The 16,251-nt window shown below is 42.1% G+C and overlaps 1 protein-coding gene across 4 annotated transcripts in view; it reads left to right on the plus strand.

The window, feature by feature from the left end:
• The first annotated feature begins 712 nt into the window (after positions 1-712).
• The window catches only part of DCLK1 (doublecortin like kinase 1), a 244,283-nt gene continuing 228,744 nt past the window's right edge, over positions 713-16,251 (plus strand). For 2 of the 4 annotated variants that reach the window (XM_035324385.1, XM_035324396.1), the window contains exons 1-3: positions 716-1,047; positions 4,017-4,405; positions 15,002-15,348. In XM_035324385.1, coding sequence (XP_035180276.1) covers positions 4,030-4,405; positions 15,002-15,348 — 723 coding nt within the window. In that variant the 5' untranslated portion in view covers positions 716-1,047; positions 4,017-4,029. Of the gene's footprint in view, positions 1,048-4,016; positions 4,406-15,001; positions 15,349-16,251 lie in introns of all 4 variants that reach the window. The other 2 variants (XM_035324411.1, XM_035324376.1) reach the window with 2 other exon arrangements.

Genomic DNA, 16,251 nt, shown 5'->3' on the forward strand with positions numbered 1-16,251 from the left:
ACAGAGGAGGGCAAACCTGGTTGTCTGCCTTGAGAACATTTTAACCTATGAGAGTTTTATACTAACATCAAGAATAACCGAGCCTTTGAGGAGAAAGCATTGGTTACAACTCAATTTTTGTGTGGTGGTTGACTTTGCAAATGTCGACCAAGACCTGAGGGGCCTGGGCACGAGCCCGGTCAGTCAGATGAAGCTTGGAATGCCTTTGGGCAAATAACTCTTCTGGGAAATTTAAGCATAAAAACTGTGGGGATCTGCGGAGGCTAGTGAGCTCCACGGTCAGCGTGCAGCTACTCAAGCGGCGTGAGGAAACCTGGCTCCATTTTAGGACCTAAACTCCACACCAACCCAACGTTCAACACACAGTCCTGGCACGGGGCTGCGGTGACGGGGTGAGCCTTCAGTACTCTGGGATCAGGGAAAACCTTTGGGATCGGGGAGAACCGCTGGGATCAGCAAAGACTCTTGGGATCAGGGAAGACCCTTGGGAAACGCCAAGTGACATTTTCGGTAAAAACACCTAAAGACGTCCTCGGGCGCCGGCCCAGGGCCTCCCCAGCAGCGGGGCTGGCCGGAGGGGGTTGAGGGAGGCGGCGGGCAGGCACAAATGGCCTGAGGCCGGCCGCGGGCAGAGCTGCGGCCGTCGCCCCGCAGCGCCCGGAGAGAGGAGACGGGGGGAGAGGGGGAGACGGCGGCGCCGCCCTCTGGAGAGAGCGGCGGGGAGAGGCTGCTGCGGAGAGCCGCATGTCAATGAGGGCCGGGCTAATGCAAATCACCGCCAGCGGCAGCAGCCGAAGAAAGGCGAAGCAGCTGCAGCCCGGGCTCCCTCCCCAGCAGCGCTCTGCAGCCGGGGGAGGTGTAACAAAGGCGCCCGAGCCGCTTGCCGCGGCCGCTCCCGCGATCGCAGCCGGGTGGTCGCCGGCGGCGGGGGGAAGGCGCCGCTCTTCAGCCGCCTCCCAGCTCGCTTCGCCGCCGCCTCCTCCTCCTTCCCTCCGCGCCCCGCCGGCAGGTCCAAGGGAGAAGCGCTCGTCGGGCTGCGGAGAGCAGGTGAGGAAGGGCCGGGGGGCTGCGGACGCCCCCTTCGCCGTGCCCGGGGAACCGGTGGGGCGCGGCCGTTGGATGTCCGCCGCCCTGCACCTGTGCCCGTGGTGCCGCCCTTGGGGGCTTCCCGGCGCTGTCCCCCGCCTGCAGCCGGCCCCGAGGCGGTGGCTGAGGCCGGGCAGAGGCCTCCTGCGCCCGGGGAGCCCGGCAGGTGGGCCCCCGGCCGGGAGGGAGGGCGCCCGGGGCCGCTTTTGTGACCGGGGTGGTGGTGGTGGGTTCGTGAAGGGGCTGAGGTACCGGGTGCCGGCTACCGCCTCAGCGCTCTCCTCGGTGTATTTCGAGCACGTTTCCATCACCCCAGCACAATATCGCTTTATTTATTTTAAGCTGCCGTCGCATGCATCCGTATTTTATTTTTTATTTTATTTTTTCGGTCTGGGTGATGGTTCCCGGGTCTGTCGCTGTGCGCTTTATGTAAGTGCTTCCCCCGCACCTGCATCGCCCAGCCAGCCATCGCTGGCACGCTGCTGCGCCTGGGGTGTGCCCCGTGCGGTGCGCCCGTCGCCGTACATGTGTGTGTGTGTGTGCAGCCATACGATATCTATCCGCACGCTCGCAACGTGCGGTGAAATTATTTAGGATTTCTTTGTCTGCTTCTGACCTTGTGCTTTGCACGCGCTTGTCTGCAAAGAGCGAGGCGGTGTTGTGCAGGGAGCTCCATTTCTCTTTTAGAGGGCGTAATTGGGAATTACGGCCATTATCGATTGAAGCATAAGCGTGCGGAAGAAAGGGCAGCGCCTCGTGCTTCTCTCTCCCCCAGAACCCAAAATTATTAGAGCCCAAGGTCTTTTTTAAAAGTGTATCTTCATAGAAACTTAGTTTTCCTTTTGTGTGCTTGAGATGGTTTGAGCAACAGAAACAGCAGACCTCAGAAAAATCCGTTTCTCCCATCACAGGCATTGCTTCCAACATACAGCTTTTGAATTGCAAGTTCCGGGAATAACAGGCTCATAGAATGAAAAAATGAAGCAGAACAGCTTACAAATAATTCTTTTTAAATAGAGTCATCGGTGGTATAGTCTTGAGCATAAGCTGTGGCCATTAAGCAATATTTTGTATTTGACCCACGGAGGACTGTCGCTGAAATGCCACAACAGATGTTCATGCCCTCTTAGCTGAACTGTATGTGGGTACTCAAGGGGGACAACAGATTATTTTCCTTTTATGTTTATATATGTATGACATTTTCTTGTGTATACATACATACACATTTTATATGATGCATATACATACATATCCACACATAGGTTGCTTTTAAAGTATTTAGAAATATAAATCTTGCATATATACATAAGCACACGACCCTGTGCCTGCACAACAGAGTAAGTTGTGAGCTGTACCTAAACCAGGGTAAATAATTCCCAAGGCCCTGTGCTTGCAGTGGTTAGCCTTAGGTGCTTGGTCTAGTTAAGCACGTGAACAGCTCAGAGAAGTTGTTGAGCACATTCCCTACAGCTTTGCAGCATCAAAGTCCAGCTGTACAATCACTGTTTTCATACAAACTTGTGTAAGTGAAAGAGCATATATAAGTCTTTCTGTGTTTGCTCCTACTGCTTTGCACTGGGTCTGGAGATATATATATATATATGTATAATTATGAGTGGTTTAAACAAAGCTTGTACTTGCTATTTTTTTCCATTTTATTGGAAATCAATGAGAGAGACCACTTCTAAATTAGGTCTGTGTATATGTGCTATAAATAAACTTATATGTGCTTTGCCATTCTGCAGACAACTGTAAATCTAGGTGGCTCTTAAATTAGAAGAAATGCATTCTGAACTTGATGACCTTTTGGTTGTTTTCTAATCTTCACTTTTTTTTAAGTGTACAAAAAATTTTGTGCAGTTTGTATTATTTAGTCTTAGGTTGGCCAAAAAAAGGAGAGCAAGTACATGCCTCCGTGATTTCATTTCTGAAAATGTAAATTTTCATTTATGTGAACTGTGTCGAACAACTGGCTGGAATCATTTTGGTCAGAACTGAGAGGTCCTTATCACTGTGAAGCATGGGAGATCCAAGTTGCTGGTTTGCTGACTGACATTGAATTTCTCACTCCTTCAGTGATAGTTTTCTTGGCAAAAGAAGTTGTCACCATTAACCGCTTTGAATGCTAGCCTTAGGATATTAATGATACTTCTTGAAAATTTTATAAAGCACAGAAGTAGCTTGCTCATTGAATAATACGAGTTTTATGGCTCCCTCTCTCCCTCTTACCTTTTTTTTCCATGACATTCGAGCACTTATGTTGTTTCAGAATATGTAGGGTATTTGCACAAGGACAATTGAAATAGATAATTAGAAAGCTAAGATTGTAGGGAAAACAGTGGTTGGAATAAGCAAAGGCAGTGGATTTAACCCACCAAATCATCTTACTTGTTGGGATAGTCCTGATTCTCATCACTAGCCTGCAACATCTGTTGCTCTGAGGAGTTCTTACTTGTTGCCAATCAGTAAGCAATTACTACCTTTTGAAGTGACACCTTTTGAGATCACAGATGGAACAAACAGTGTAGTGGGGGTGAATGGTCTCAAATACCACGTGAATGTAAGATGAGGAAAAGTAGAAAGATGACCTATTTGTTCTTTTTTCCAGTAGCTCTACTTTGTCACCTCGGTTTCAGGGCTCTTACTGAATTTAAATAAACAGTTCTTAATGTTTGTGTATTGTTGGCAGTGTGTTTCCTGGGTGGTGTTTCTATGACATATAGAAGGCTAAGTAATAAAGTAGATTTTATGGCATGGTGGGAGGGTTGTAAAATGAAAATGTGTATGCAGTGTGGTTTCACTCAAGCATTTTTCTCAACCTAGAAAGTAGTCTTCTGTGTATGACTTGTATATTCCTTGATATCTTAAAGTGAGCTCCCATAAAATGAGTAAGTTGTTAAAGTCCTTCTCTTCTCTTGTGCATCCCTTAGATTGAACTTCAAGATGTCCTTTGGGAGAGATATGGAGCTGGAGCATTTTGATGAGCGTGATAAAGCGCAGCGGTATGGCAGAGGGTCCCGGGTGAATGGTTTGCCTAGCCCTACCCACAGTGCCCACTGCAGCTTTTACCGAACCCGTACTCTACAGACCCTGAGTTCTGAGAAAAAAGCCAAGAAAGTTCGCTTCTATCGTAACGGAGACCGGTATTTCAAAGGGATTGTATATGCTATCTCCCCTGACCGGTTTAGATCTTTTGAAGCTCTGCTGGCTGATCTGACCCGAACTCTGTCTGACAATGTGAATCTGCCCCAGGGAGTGAGAACAATCTACACGATTGATGGCTCCAAGAAGATTTCCTCCTTGGATCAGCTAGTAGAAGGTAAGCAGTAACATGTGAAAGTGTAGAGTTACGTTTGAGTTGGTGTTTGTTTGTCTAACCTGTTAAATCTTCCAAAAATAAGTAATGGTATTGTTCTTACTGATAGGAAAAGGTTCTTTAATGACCTAGAATTGTGAATATCATAAATTGTGCCTTGAAGTATTGTTGCCTTGCCACTTATTTCCCTCTTGTTGAAAGTAGTTTAACCTTTCTCTATCAGCCTAGTGTTGGTAGACCTAGATCTTGAAGACCTCACCTGCTGCTTCTTCTGAACTTGCTTATTTAAAAATGGAAATGAGATTTTAGTGAGTTAAACCTGTCAAGGTCTACAGTTTTATAGGTGTCATCAGCAGATATCTTCACCCCTAGAGGAAAGTCAGTTCTGACTTCTATTTTTTTAAGTGTTACTTCTTTTAAGTCTCTCTATACCAAGTGAAGAACTCCAACCTTTCCTACAAATGATATGCATAAAGTACCCTTCACTCATAGAGTGGAATAGATGTAGGCAGCCATTTAAAGAGTAACATCGTAGCTGTGGTTCAGCTGGGGAAGATGGTTTGAATAGAATTAAACACGACAGGAGAGAAAAGTTCTGCTCTTCTTCCCTAGTCATTTGGCGTCCTTAGGTTGCTTTTTAATGAAGTTTGTGTTCCTGCACTTTAAAGCACTACTAGTTACTCCAACATAAAGTGCTTCTGACTGGCAGTGGATTTCTTTTTATGTGTGTAGACAATAGCTCTTAGTATAAAACATGAAAATGTATTAGGTCCGAAAGCACTAACCAGTACATGGGCATAACTGACATGTTTCTTGTCTAAAGATTAAGTGCAGATCCTTAGCTGTGATCAAAGAAAATAAAGGCTGAACAATAATGTTTTTGTTGTTGCTTTCATCCTGCCCTGGGTTTCAATGTGCCTTGGTCAAACCTGTAAACTAAAAACTATGGACCTATTGCTGCTGGGGATCCACTTTAGAGTTGTAACACAGTTTGCAATTTCCTTCCGATTTTCATTCTTAGCATGGGATGAGAGAATTTGCAGTGTTAGGGTGTAATAAGATGATCAGAAGAATGCTAATTTGGGGAGAGAAGAAGAAACGGGTAATGCTGAAAAAGGTTCCTGATAGAGGAGCACATTTCTGCATAGCAGGTGTGTAGCCACCATTGAGTTGTCTCCTTCAGATACCTTAACAGAGGAAAGCTTTTTAAAGAGAAGTTTTGAGAAGAGGGTATTCTTGATAATCTTCCTTTCCTACAAAGCAGAATAGGGAACAACACAAAGATGCTGAGAGAAATTGGAGTGATGGGATTGCCCATGTAAGTTTTTGGGTTTAGGACCATAGTTCTAGCAAAATGGAAAGGCAACTGGTCCTAAGATCAATGTCATGAATTCTAGGGCAGAGTTAGGACTGTATTTGTGAGGGTGATATTTAATTGGTGGAGAAAATTGATTACTGGGAGGAAAGAACAATATTAATCAACATCTGTTTAAAAGCAGTGTTTGTGTATTTTCTTCTCAGTAGCGGTATAAATAATTGTGCTTATGTGATTGGTATGCTCATCAAGAAGCAAGTAGCATTGATATTAATGTTGATTTGCATAGCCTTTGCTGCCAGTCACAACCAGCTGTTAAAAAAGAAAGAACTAAATACGGAAATAAATTCAGCAACCTGTAAGATTGACTGACTTATAACTGGTGTTATTCTTCTCTATTTATGCCAAAATAAATCAAAATGAATGACAGTACCAGGTCATAAGTTTTATTTTAAAGAAGGGCTAGGGGATTTTCTTAAGTTCTGTGGGGCTTCATTCCTTACTTTTATGATGAACGCATCTTCTCTTGCTGTGTAGAGTTCCAGTTGGACTATCTTATTTTCTTGTGTCATTGACACTGTGGGATTTACAGAAGGCAATTTCTGTGTCTAAGTAATGAGCTGCATCCTTGTTCCACCTGAAAGTGTGCTTCTCTCTATTTGTATAAAGCTGTAAGGTGGGATGTTTTGTTCTGATCCCCTTAAAGAGCTTCATTGTAGAGTACAAGTCCATGTATTAGCTCACTGATGGCTTTATGTAAGCCCGTTTCACTCTTTACTGTACAAATTTATTAGTGTTTGGCTAGTCTGGTATAGCATCAATTAACTTGAAGCTGTACTTTGTGTTTAAATAGCTGGAAAATTGCCTCTTTTTTGCTAAATAACATTTGTGCTCGAACTATTCAAATCTGAAGTGTTGCTTTCTTCATGGTGAGACTATTCCCTTACTATCTGAATTAATTTCATGAGACTTACAAATTTAGATCCTAGTCTTTATTTATGTATTTTGATGGGTCTTGAGTTGGTGATGGCATTGTAAGGTAAACATGTAAGGCCTTGATTTGGAGATTGGCATTTATGCCTGTGAGGAAGTTTATTCAGCTCCTACCTTCCCATATGGGTAAATGAACAAAGACAAGCAGCTGGCTCCTGGGGAATACAAAACAGCAGCCACTGCCTTTCATCCCTGAGCAAAATCCGCAGAACTGTGTGAAAGGTGGTCCCAAAGGAGCTGTTTTGCTTCAGTAATATTTAGTTCTCCCCTGCATACAGTTCAGAGCTGGCATGGGTGTATGCTAGTGCTGTAGGTTATTTTGAGGTGCACGAATAAGTCCGGCTTCTACTTGAAACTAATGACTTCCCCAAGTGTGTAGCTACTGCTATAAAAAGTTTCACAGGCTCAGCAACTTCTTTGCATTTACCTTAGATGAAGTAAACAATGTAATGGATTCAGGTCATCTTTTTGTCAGACCGGCTGTTCAGAACTCTCTTAACTTGAAATAATGGTTTCCAAATGTGAAATGACTTTATCCTCTGAGTGTGATAGTAATCTGGCATGTAGAAACAAAGGTGAAGCTGCTTTTAAGGCTTAATCATCTAGCTGTAAACAAAGTCTCTGGAAATGACTGAATTCCTTTGGCTTTTCCAAAAGGGTACCATCTTTAAAGCTGTCGATGGAGGTGGACCGATGGTTCTTACCCCAAGAATTACCACTGGACAGTGCAATAAGACCAGTAATAGGTTGGAATGAGCAGGATAAATTTGAAACAAAGGGTTTTATTTACATTTTTTACTCTTGGGGTCCTACTGCGTGGAACAAAGACCGCAGCATCAATCTATAGCCAGTACTGCATCCCTTTCTCATTAATTTTTATTATAATATTACCTCAGAGCCTTGGGTATGAACCGGAATCAATTGTTTTAAGTTTCCACAATACCTACCACAAAAGATGAAGCCGGCAGCAGAGAACTGGCAGTCAAATACTAACCAAAAAACCCCAAACCACAAGATGGGTGAGAGAGTACTAGGAAACAGCCAGTCACATGCCAGTATTACCCAATACTGGCTATTGGCAGTGCTTGGCAGTGCTGCCAAGCTATTGTAAAGATTTGTATGCATACGTGCACGTTGTGTAGGAATAATCATAAAAATAATGCTAAGGAATAGTTGGAAAAAAAATGTCTCTACGAGGATTATCTGGCAGCTGTAATCCTAATTGAAGGAGCAGCTCCAAAGAACATAAATATACCAGGCTGAAAATCTGGTTAAAAATTGTTTGGAGGTAGAAATCTCCCAGGAGTGGCATGGGAGGTGATGGACCACGTGAGGGCTGAGAAGGCTTTTGTGAGGGGAGGCAGGCAGTTAGCATTCGCAGCAGGGAAGTTGCCTTCCAGTGGAACATCTTAGAAAGCAGTCTCCTTGCTTGAAGAGGTGGGCTGTGAAAGATTTCCCGACTCTTTGTATGTGTCTTGCTACTTCCACTGTCACCTCATTTCTCACATCTCTGCTTTCTGCTCTTGCATCTGTTCCTGCTGCTGCCTCCTTGACTCTGCTGCCCGCTCCAGCAGTGCTGGTGAGAAGCCCAGCCTGGTCTGCCTGCAGGAATTGCTCTCTAATGCACTTTGGAGCTATTGCTGTTTCTTCTAGGTCATGCCTACCTCAGTGGTTGGGAATTAGTGAGCTGGAAAGGTTCATGTGCAATATGCAATGGAAATAATAATAATAAAGTATCCGTTTAAATGTTTGCAGAGCTGAATCTATGTGGACGTTTGTTTATGGGATTGAATTTATACTGGATATTTACCATGGACTTGATCCAGGGCTATCAAAGTTACTGAAACTTGGACTGGATCCTACAGCAGAAATGTCTGCAATCCTTATATTGTTTAATAAACAAACAGCTGAATAATCCTGTTGTATAAAATGGTAGAGGGTTGTTTTGGCACTATTTGATTATTTTATTTGATGAATTTGAGAAGATTCATCCATTAGCCAGAATAGCCAGTCATTTCACATTATGTCTTCCTAAACAAATTCTTGGAAGGCCCTTTTTAAAAGCAACAGCAACAACAAAATCTAGGTGCTTTCCAGTAATCTTAAAAGCATGTACAGGACCTATCCAGGACCTATCTTGCTTTTATCAAGACTGAAGACATTCGGAAAAAGGGAGAGAATGGGAAAGAAGTATACCTATTTTTTCCCCTGGATTGCAAAGAGGAAGAAAGAAGAATTTTTAGTCTGAGCTGAACAGAAAAAAAAAAATGATATGCCAAAAAAGTCCTTCAGAAAATCTGAGGAGACCTGGTTTAAAGGTCGTGGTGCATCTGATTGCTTGGTGAGCATGGGCAGGTCGGATGTATTTCCTATAGGTGCTCCACCTCATTTGCACTGTTGCATTTTTTCAGACAGTACAAAAAGACAAGGCAGCAGTAATGTAGTTTAAGTAGGTTATTGCTCTATTAACTAACACATTTGGGAACTATCTGGTAGTAACTTATTTGGTTCAGGTCATCTTCCTTTGCAGTCTGCTCTGCATGGTGGAGAATAGACAGAATTCCTCATAATCTCCTGTGAGAGATTCTTCCTCTTTCTTTTGCTTCTATGAAGCCAAGGGGGGTGTGGAGGTGAAGAAGAGCAGGTGTGCCTGTTGCACGGGGTGCTGGGGGTGCCAGTCCCCTTCCCCATTGTTTTATTCTGTCCATTGTCACATCTACAGGGGAAACGGACTGCGGTGAATGACAGAGCATCGTCACTGGATTGTCTCACCATCCAAGTGTGCCATTACTGCAGTTTGCCCACCTTTGCTGTTTGTAGATGAATTTTCTTTTCCTAGTGTGTACTCTTCTACAAGGAACAAGACTATTTCCAATAAACTGGAGGTTGTGCTGCCTCACAAATTATGATGTTCCTTCTGTGCCTCCATGATTCAAACAGGTTCTCTGTTCCTTCTCCAGGGTTTTCTACCTAAGACCAACTGGCTTCTGTATGAAGCGATTTATTTTTTTTATTTTATTTATTTTATTTTATTTTATTTTATTTTTTACCAGGGCAGTATTTCTTAATTAAAAACATTCTGGTAATGAGAAAATTAGCAAACTGTTGGAAACAAACTAACTGCTAATGCCCATATGTCAAAGAGGAAATCAAACACTTGCATCAGTACTTACAATTAGCAGCCACCCTGTATGCATGCATGCATACATACATACATATATATATATATATATACACACACACACATATATATGTATATATTTAAATTTAATACATTTTAAGAAGTTCTGTTGTGACCTATAAAAACTGTCCTTCAGCGTTCAATGGCTGGAGTGGTTTATCTGTATTGAATTTTGACATGTATAACTCCAGGTAGTAGGCATTAGTTCATTTGCTTTTAAACATAAATCATGTTTTGGGATCTGTCCTTGTACATAACTAGCTTTCTATTAGTCTCTAGATACTAAGATTTATTTTATGATTTATTCTTCTTCCACTTGGAATTTCTGAAGCGTTTGAGCAGTCACACAATTTACATCGTGAGATTACAGCTTCATAACCAGAAAACAAGTGTTGTGTACCTTTTAAAAGGTTTTAAGTGCAGTACATATCATTCACAGCGTTGCTGAGAAGGTAAGGAGGCAGGGGGCTGTCAGGAAAGGGTTGCTTTTGAATGTTCAGTAATGAGACTCTCTTTCCTAGATGTTGGATGCCCCCAAACAGCTGTATGTCCCCCCTTTGTCTTTTAATGCCTGTTGATACTGTAATCAAGAGTCAAAATTCCATTAGGGACTGCACTGGGAAATGCTGACTCCCGTCTCTTGGGGAAGTGCTGTCTAATGGATATTTTAAGCAGGCAGTCTCCTAAATTTTTGTTTAATCCAGTATCTCCTTCAACATACATCTTCTGTTACAAATCTAGTGTTCAGACATTATTCCCTGTACAGATTACCTTCTTCCAGCTGTCAGTTAGTCAAAACTGATGTTTATGGGCTATATTTCAGTAGAATAGAATCATTAACGTTGGAAAAGACCTCCGAGATCATCTGGTCCAACCACCCCCCTACCACCCATGTCACCCACTAAACCATGTCCCTAAGCACCACGTCCAACCTCTCCTTGAACACCCCCAGGGACGGTGACTCCACCACCTCCTTGGGCAACCCGTCCCAATGCCTGACTGCTCCTTCTGAGAAGAAATGTCTCCTCATTTCCAACCTGAACCCCTCTGGCACAACTTGAGGCTATTTCCTCTATATCACTGGTTATCTGCCAGAGGAGGCCGACCCCCAGCTCCCCACACCTTCCTTTCAGGTAGCTGTAGAGAGCAATGAGGTCTCCCCTGAGCCTCCTCTTCCCCAGACCAAACAACCCCAGTGCCCCCATCAGCTCCTCACAGGACTTGTGCTCCAGGCCCTTCACCAGCTTCATAGCCCTTCTCTGGACACTCCAGGGCCTCATGCTTAGGCCTGACCTGGACCGCGAGTTGGTGTTGCTCAGTTCCCATTAACCCTTGGAGACGTGTTCTTCTGTTTCTCCGGAGCTGTCAGCAAATTACAGTTTCTGTCTCACTTCTGGTACAAACCAGGCTGAGGCTGTTGTCTGCAAGACAACAGTGGCTGAAGGTTACTAAAAATAAAAACAAAAAATTGCTTCACCCTTTGATAGTTTTAGTCTTGTCCTAACTGCAGTGAGCCTGTTTTCTTCCAGGCTCTGGTTCACACTGTTAAAACAGAGACCTCCTTGCCTGGTCGTTACAGGAGCTGGGAGGGACTTCTGAGGAAGCGGTAGTAAAGGCAGAAGGTGATGGATTTATCGGACTAGTAAGTCATGTCCGTTGTGAAACTCTTCCTGTACTCATCTCTCCTTAAAGTAACTATGAACAAGAAGAGATGATGAAAACCAAGGTGAAGGCTTTTTGTCCTGTATGTTGGCATCTCCTCTGTATATAAGCAGCCTGAATGGTAAAGGATTAAACTACACAATGAAATTTCTTGCTGCTGTCAACATGGGTCCCAAGTTCAGGAAATTTAAGCTTCTACTTACGTATTCTACTTCAGGAGTACTCAAAAATTGTGGAATATTACCATAAAATAGTGTTTACATGTTTTTAAGATGAGGTACAAGATGCTTTCTAGGACACAGGGTTTTGGTCTGTTTGGCTTGTGTTCTTTCAGGGCTGACCCTTAGGAGCACCTGTGAATGACAACTGCAGTCTCAGATCAACTTCCCTGAAGTTTTTTTTGTACTTCAAGCAGAGTGTTGGAGGAATAAGCGATCTTAAGTTTGCAATATGATGGTAGACGCCTCTCTGTGTCTGTGTTCTTATATGATAGCTCTTACCATAGATAGTTAATCTTACAAGGCTTTGGATATTCTGTCTCTGAGACATTCCGTATATAAACATAAGCCTCTTCAAGGGAAAAAAAGAGTATCCTGGTGCACATATTTTATTGGTGTAATATAGTACTGTTGGAAATGAAGGGGAAAGCTGTCTGATGGTAAAACAATCCTACAGTTTCAGTGAGTATTTTATGGTCCTTTACGCAAAACTAATTTTGTAGCTAGGAGATGATGTGCTGTTATACACGGCAAGGAAGCCAGCTGACCTTTAAGTGTAGCTAGTATTAAAAACCATGTAGAATGCTGTCCTTTCAAGAAAAGGAACCAAATTTGTTCTTTATAAATGTAACATAAAACTTCTGGGTATGCTGTACATGGCCATTTGTTTATTCACCTACCCCTTGAGAAGTGAGTTTTAATATGAAGCCTTTTTTAAAATGAAATAGTCCTTATTTTATGCCAGTAAGCCAAACACTTTCTGACTCTGAAAGTAAATTTTTCCTACTTTTTTTTTTTTTTTTTTCTCTCCCAAAGAGGTTGCTGGTGACTTTTAAATGTCATGACAAACTCAAGTGGAGGCAAGAATAAATTTTATTTAAAATTTTCTAAAGGGGGCTAAAATTGCACAGATACCTCGCAGAAGTAAAAAAAAAAAAAAAAAAAAAAGTATTTTATACAACAGTTACTATGGTATTGAGGGTGGTCCTACTCATAGCAGGATCTTTTTACTTTTTTTCCTTTCTACAAAACATTATTAATGTTTTATAAAATTAACAAGTTTTAAAGATAACGTGTTGTGGGTGTGTTCTGACCTTGCTGTAATTGAGTGCAAAAAATACTGGAACAGTACTTAGATAAAAGAGAGTATGTCTTGTTTGTTCGCTCCTGGGTCATTCCTGCTGCTAAGCCTTTTTCTTCTGTTACCAGAGAGATACATAGCGAGTGCCCTCTCTCAGTATGAGTTTACCTTTCTCTCTCTTAAGGTTGGTGTAAGCATTCAGTCTTAGATTCCTTTCTTAGCACTTAAGAAGTCACTGCAAAGTGCAGATTAACTTGAAATTCCACAGTGACTATCAGACATTGGAATGTGTTACTTCATCTCCCGTTCTGCATTTTGTGTTCAGCTTCAAATGAATGTTAACAGAAAAAAGAATCAAAAATCTTCCTATGATTCTTGCTTGATCTTGTGTTGTCATTGCATTTATTTTTTCTGCTCAGTGGTCCATCTTCACATGTGGCTCTGAATTCTTTGGTGTACTCCTGGTGTCCTTCTGCTGGCTTTCTAGTCTTTACATCTGTTCGCTTGTTCTAAAGATCATTTGTTGATCTTCACAACATCTTGCTGTCTTTATTATCTCACCTTTGGAGCATCATGCTGACTCTGCTAGTACAAGACCTGAACCTCTCTTGCATCCTGGGACCTTATGCCCCAGAGGGTTCCCCTTCATCTCCCCCCCCAAGTTCTAACTCTGGTAACTTTGTGCATCTGCCAGCATTCCTTGTATTCTTGTGTGCTGCATTGTCTGTGGGGTTGAAGGGCCCTGGAATCTCAATGTGTGTCTAGAACAAAAAAACTAAATACTTGTTCTTTGTAATAATTAAAACGCGAATCCTCCTTGCTTACAGTAGGGATCACTAGGAAAGTCTGTTTTCTAGTATTCAGGGGATTTGGTTCTTGTGTGCTGTTTCGCCTAGGAGGTACGTTACTGCATTTTGTTCTGTTTTTATCTTAATACCTTGGGGTAAACTGCTAATATAAAGGTCTCTGCTGAACTATTGAACCCCAAAGACTTGAAACATCTCAAATGTTTTTGTGGTATTACTCAGATAGGATTTTACATTATTTCTAATCCAGTTTAACTGCACTCTGCCAGAAGGTGTGGTCCTGCTGGATCTCGTGATGTTTTTTTCTTTTTTTTTTCCATCTTTTTTCTTTTCTTGCAGCCAGAGGGTGAGCTGGATCGGCTTGCCAAAGTGTTAGGGTTGTCTTTATGTTCCATCAGATGAACAAGCTGGTCCAACCTACCCCCTGCAGCTGGCAGTGCATTCACTCAGCCAAGCACAAGGGAGAGGCTGGGAGCACACAAGTGGGTGCCTTTGTCACACCAGCCTGCAGCTGGAATTGATTAAAGAATAGAGATATGCTGGTGTTACTGCTGGGGAGCTCTAACATTGCCAGAAAATGTGGGTGTGGTAATTCTGGAAATACTTCATTGTAGATAATGTTCCAATAGAAATCTGAACTATAATCAACTTTTTTCATTAAACCGTCATTTTCTTTAAACCATGGCCCCAACTATGGTGGGAGGAGAGCTCTGTAATTAGAATTCTTTGCCTTCATTTTCCCTCCATATAATACATTGAGTCAATAGAATAATAGGTACAGGCAAGAAACCTCACTCACTATATCCTGGTTTTATGTTACTTAATGCTTTAAATAATGAAATGTTAACAAATTCCCTGTGACATTTTCACCCACCTTTTATTTAAAGTAATTTGTAACCTATAGTTTTTGATACCACTTCATGCTGTTTCCTCTGAAGCGTTTGGGGCCTGCTCTTTTGTGAGGAACGGGCCACTTAAGCATGAAGGCTGGTGGACTACCATGATAATGCCCTGGGTCTGGACAACTGATTAATGGGAACACTGCTTATTGACAGTAACAGTCCCCACTTGTAATGGTGCTTTCTGAAAAGAAAACTGCTGCTTTCCAGCAATTCATAACAGCATTACCTTTACTTGATGCTTAGCTGATGAGTGATCTTTAAAAGATTTTTTTATAGTCTGATATCTCCCCTTCTCAGATGCTACAACGTGTTAAGTACTATAGCTCATGAGTAATAAGAGTAATGTTTAATAATTGAGGACAATTTGATTTTTTTTTTTCCTTTTTCCTTTTTTTCTTCCCTCCAATCTGACTTGCTGCTCTCGCACTTCTGTTTCTGCAGGGGAAAGCTATGTATGTGGTTCAATAGAACCCTTCAAGAAACTGGAGTACACGAAGAATGTAAACCCAAATTGGTCAGTGAATGTTAAGACAACCTCTACTTCTCGCTCAGTGCCGTCTCTTGCCACTGCTAAAGGAGGTACTCCAGATGCAAAAGAAAATAAGGATTTCATTAGGCCTAAACTAGTCACTATCATCAGGAGTGGAGTGAAGCCACGGAAGGCAGTCCGGATTCTGCTTAACAAGAAGACAGCACATTCATTTGAACAGGTTCTTACTGATATAACTGATGCCATCAAGCTGGATTCAGGGGTGGTCAAACGCTTGTACACGCTAGATGGAAAACAGGTAAGAATTGTTACCATAATCATTCTCAGCATAAAGAAAAGGTAATTTTCCCAGAGGAAAATAATAGTACCTTAGTAGAAAATTACTTTTCCCTGGAACATAGAACCAGGTCTTCCACTGTTCATTGTGTAAGATCTCTGATCAGTTCAAGAAGATACCATAAAACATTACGTGGCCTCAATGATCCTATTTGTGATAAATAATACATCTAAATCTGTCACTAAAAAGTATGATGGAGTTTTGGCTATGCATGCAAGAAACCTAGAATGAAGGATGTTGTCTCAAAGAAGCTTGTTCTCTTAACTAATTTCAGCTCTTTCTTGCAGCAGTTTTGAGTCATTATACTTGCCTTTCCATAAACTATAAAAACAAACCATGAGGACACACACTCCACCATGCTAAATGCAGGCCTACTGCTGTCCAGAATGGCCAAATTGTGTCTTACTGCAGCTAGGATGGACCAGGAGAAAGGTGAAAAGCTTAGAAAACATGAGCTTTTTCCCCTTTCACAGGAAAACAGGTAGGGTTAACTGTGTTGCTCATATTTGTTGAGGAGTCTCTTGTAGGTTATTTTTTCTATGAAATACTTTTAAGCAGTATCTCTTTTTGCTGACTGATTAAATTGGTCATCGCTGATTAAACTTGTATGGTGAGATTTTGAGAGGCTTCTTGTTTAATTCAGGGATGAAGGGACAGGAAAAAAATTTTACACTCTAATCGTACTTCTTTTTTGTCTTTCCCTTTAATTTATCTGCAGACATGTATTAATTATAGCAAAACTAGAGAAGCACTTAACCTGATGAAGGGCAAAACTAATTTCAGCATGACCTGAATTGATTTAGAGCAATGGTGACTCTAGAGAGATATAGCAGGTACTTGCATTTACAAATGTAACCTGTTAAA

This window comes from Oxyura jamaicensis, chromosome 1 (genome assembly GCF_011077185.1).
Source record: "Oxyura jamaicensis isolate SHBP4307 breed ruddy duck chromosome 1, BPBGC_Ojam_1.0, whole genome shotgun sequence".
Taxonomy (NCBI): Eukaryota; Metazoa; Chordata; class Aves; order Anseriformes; family Anatidae; genus Oxyura; species Oxyura jamaicensis.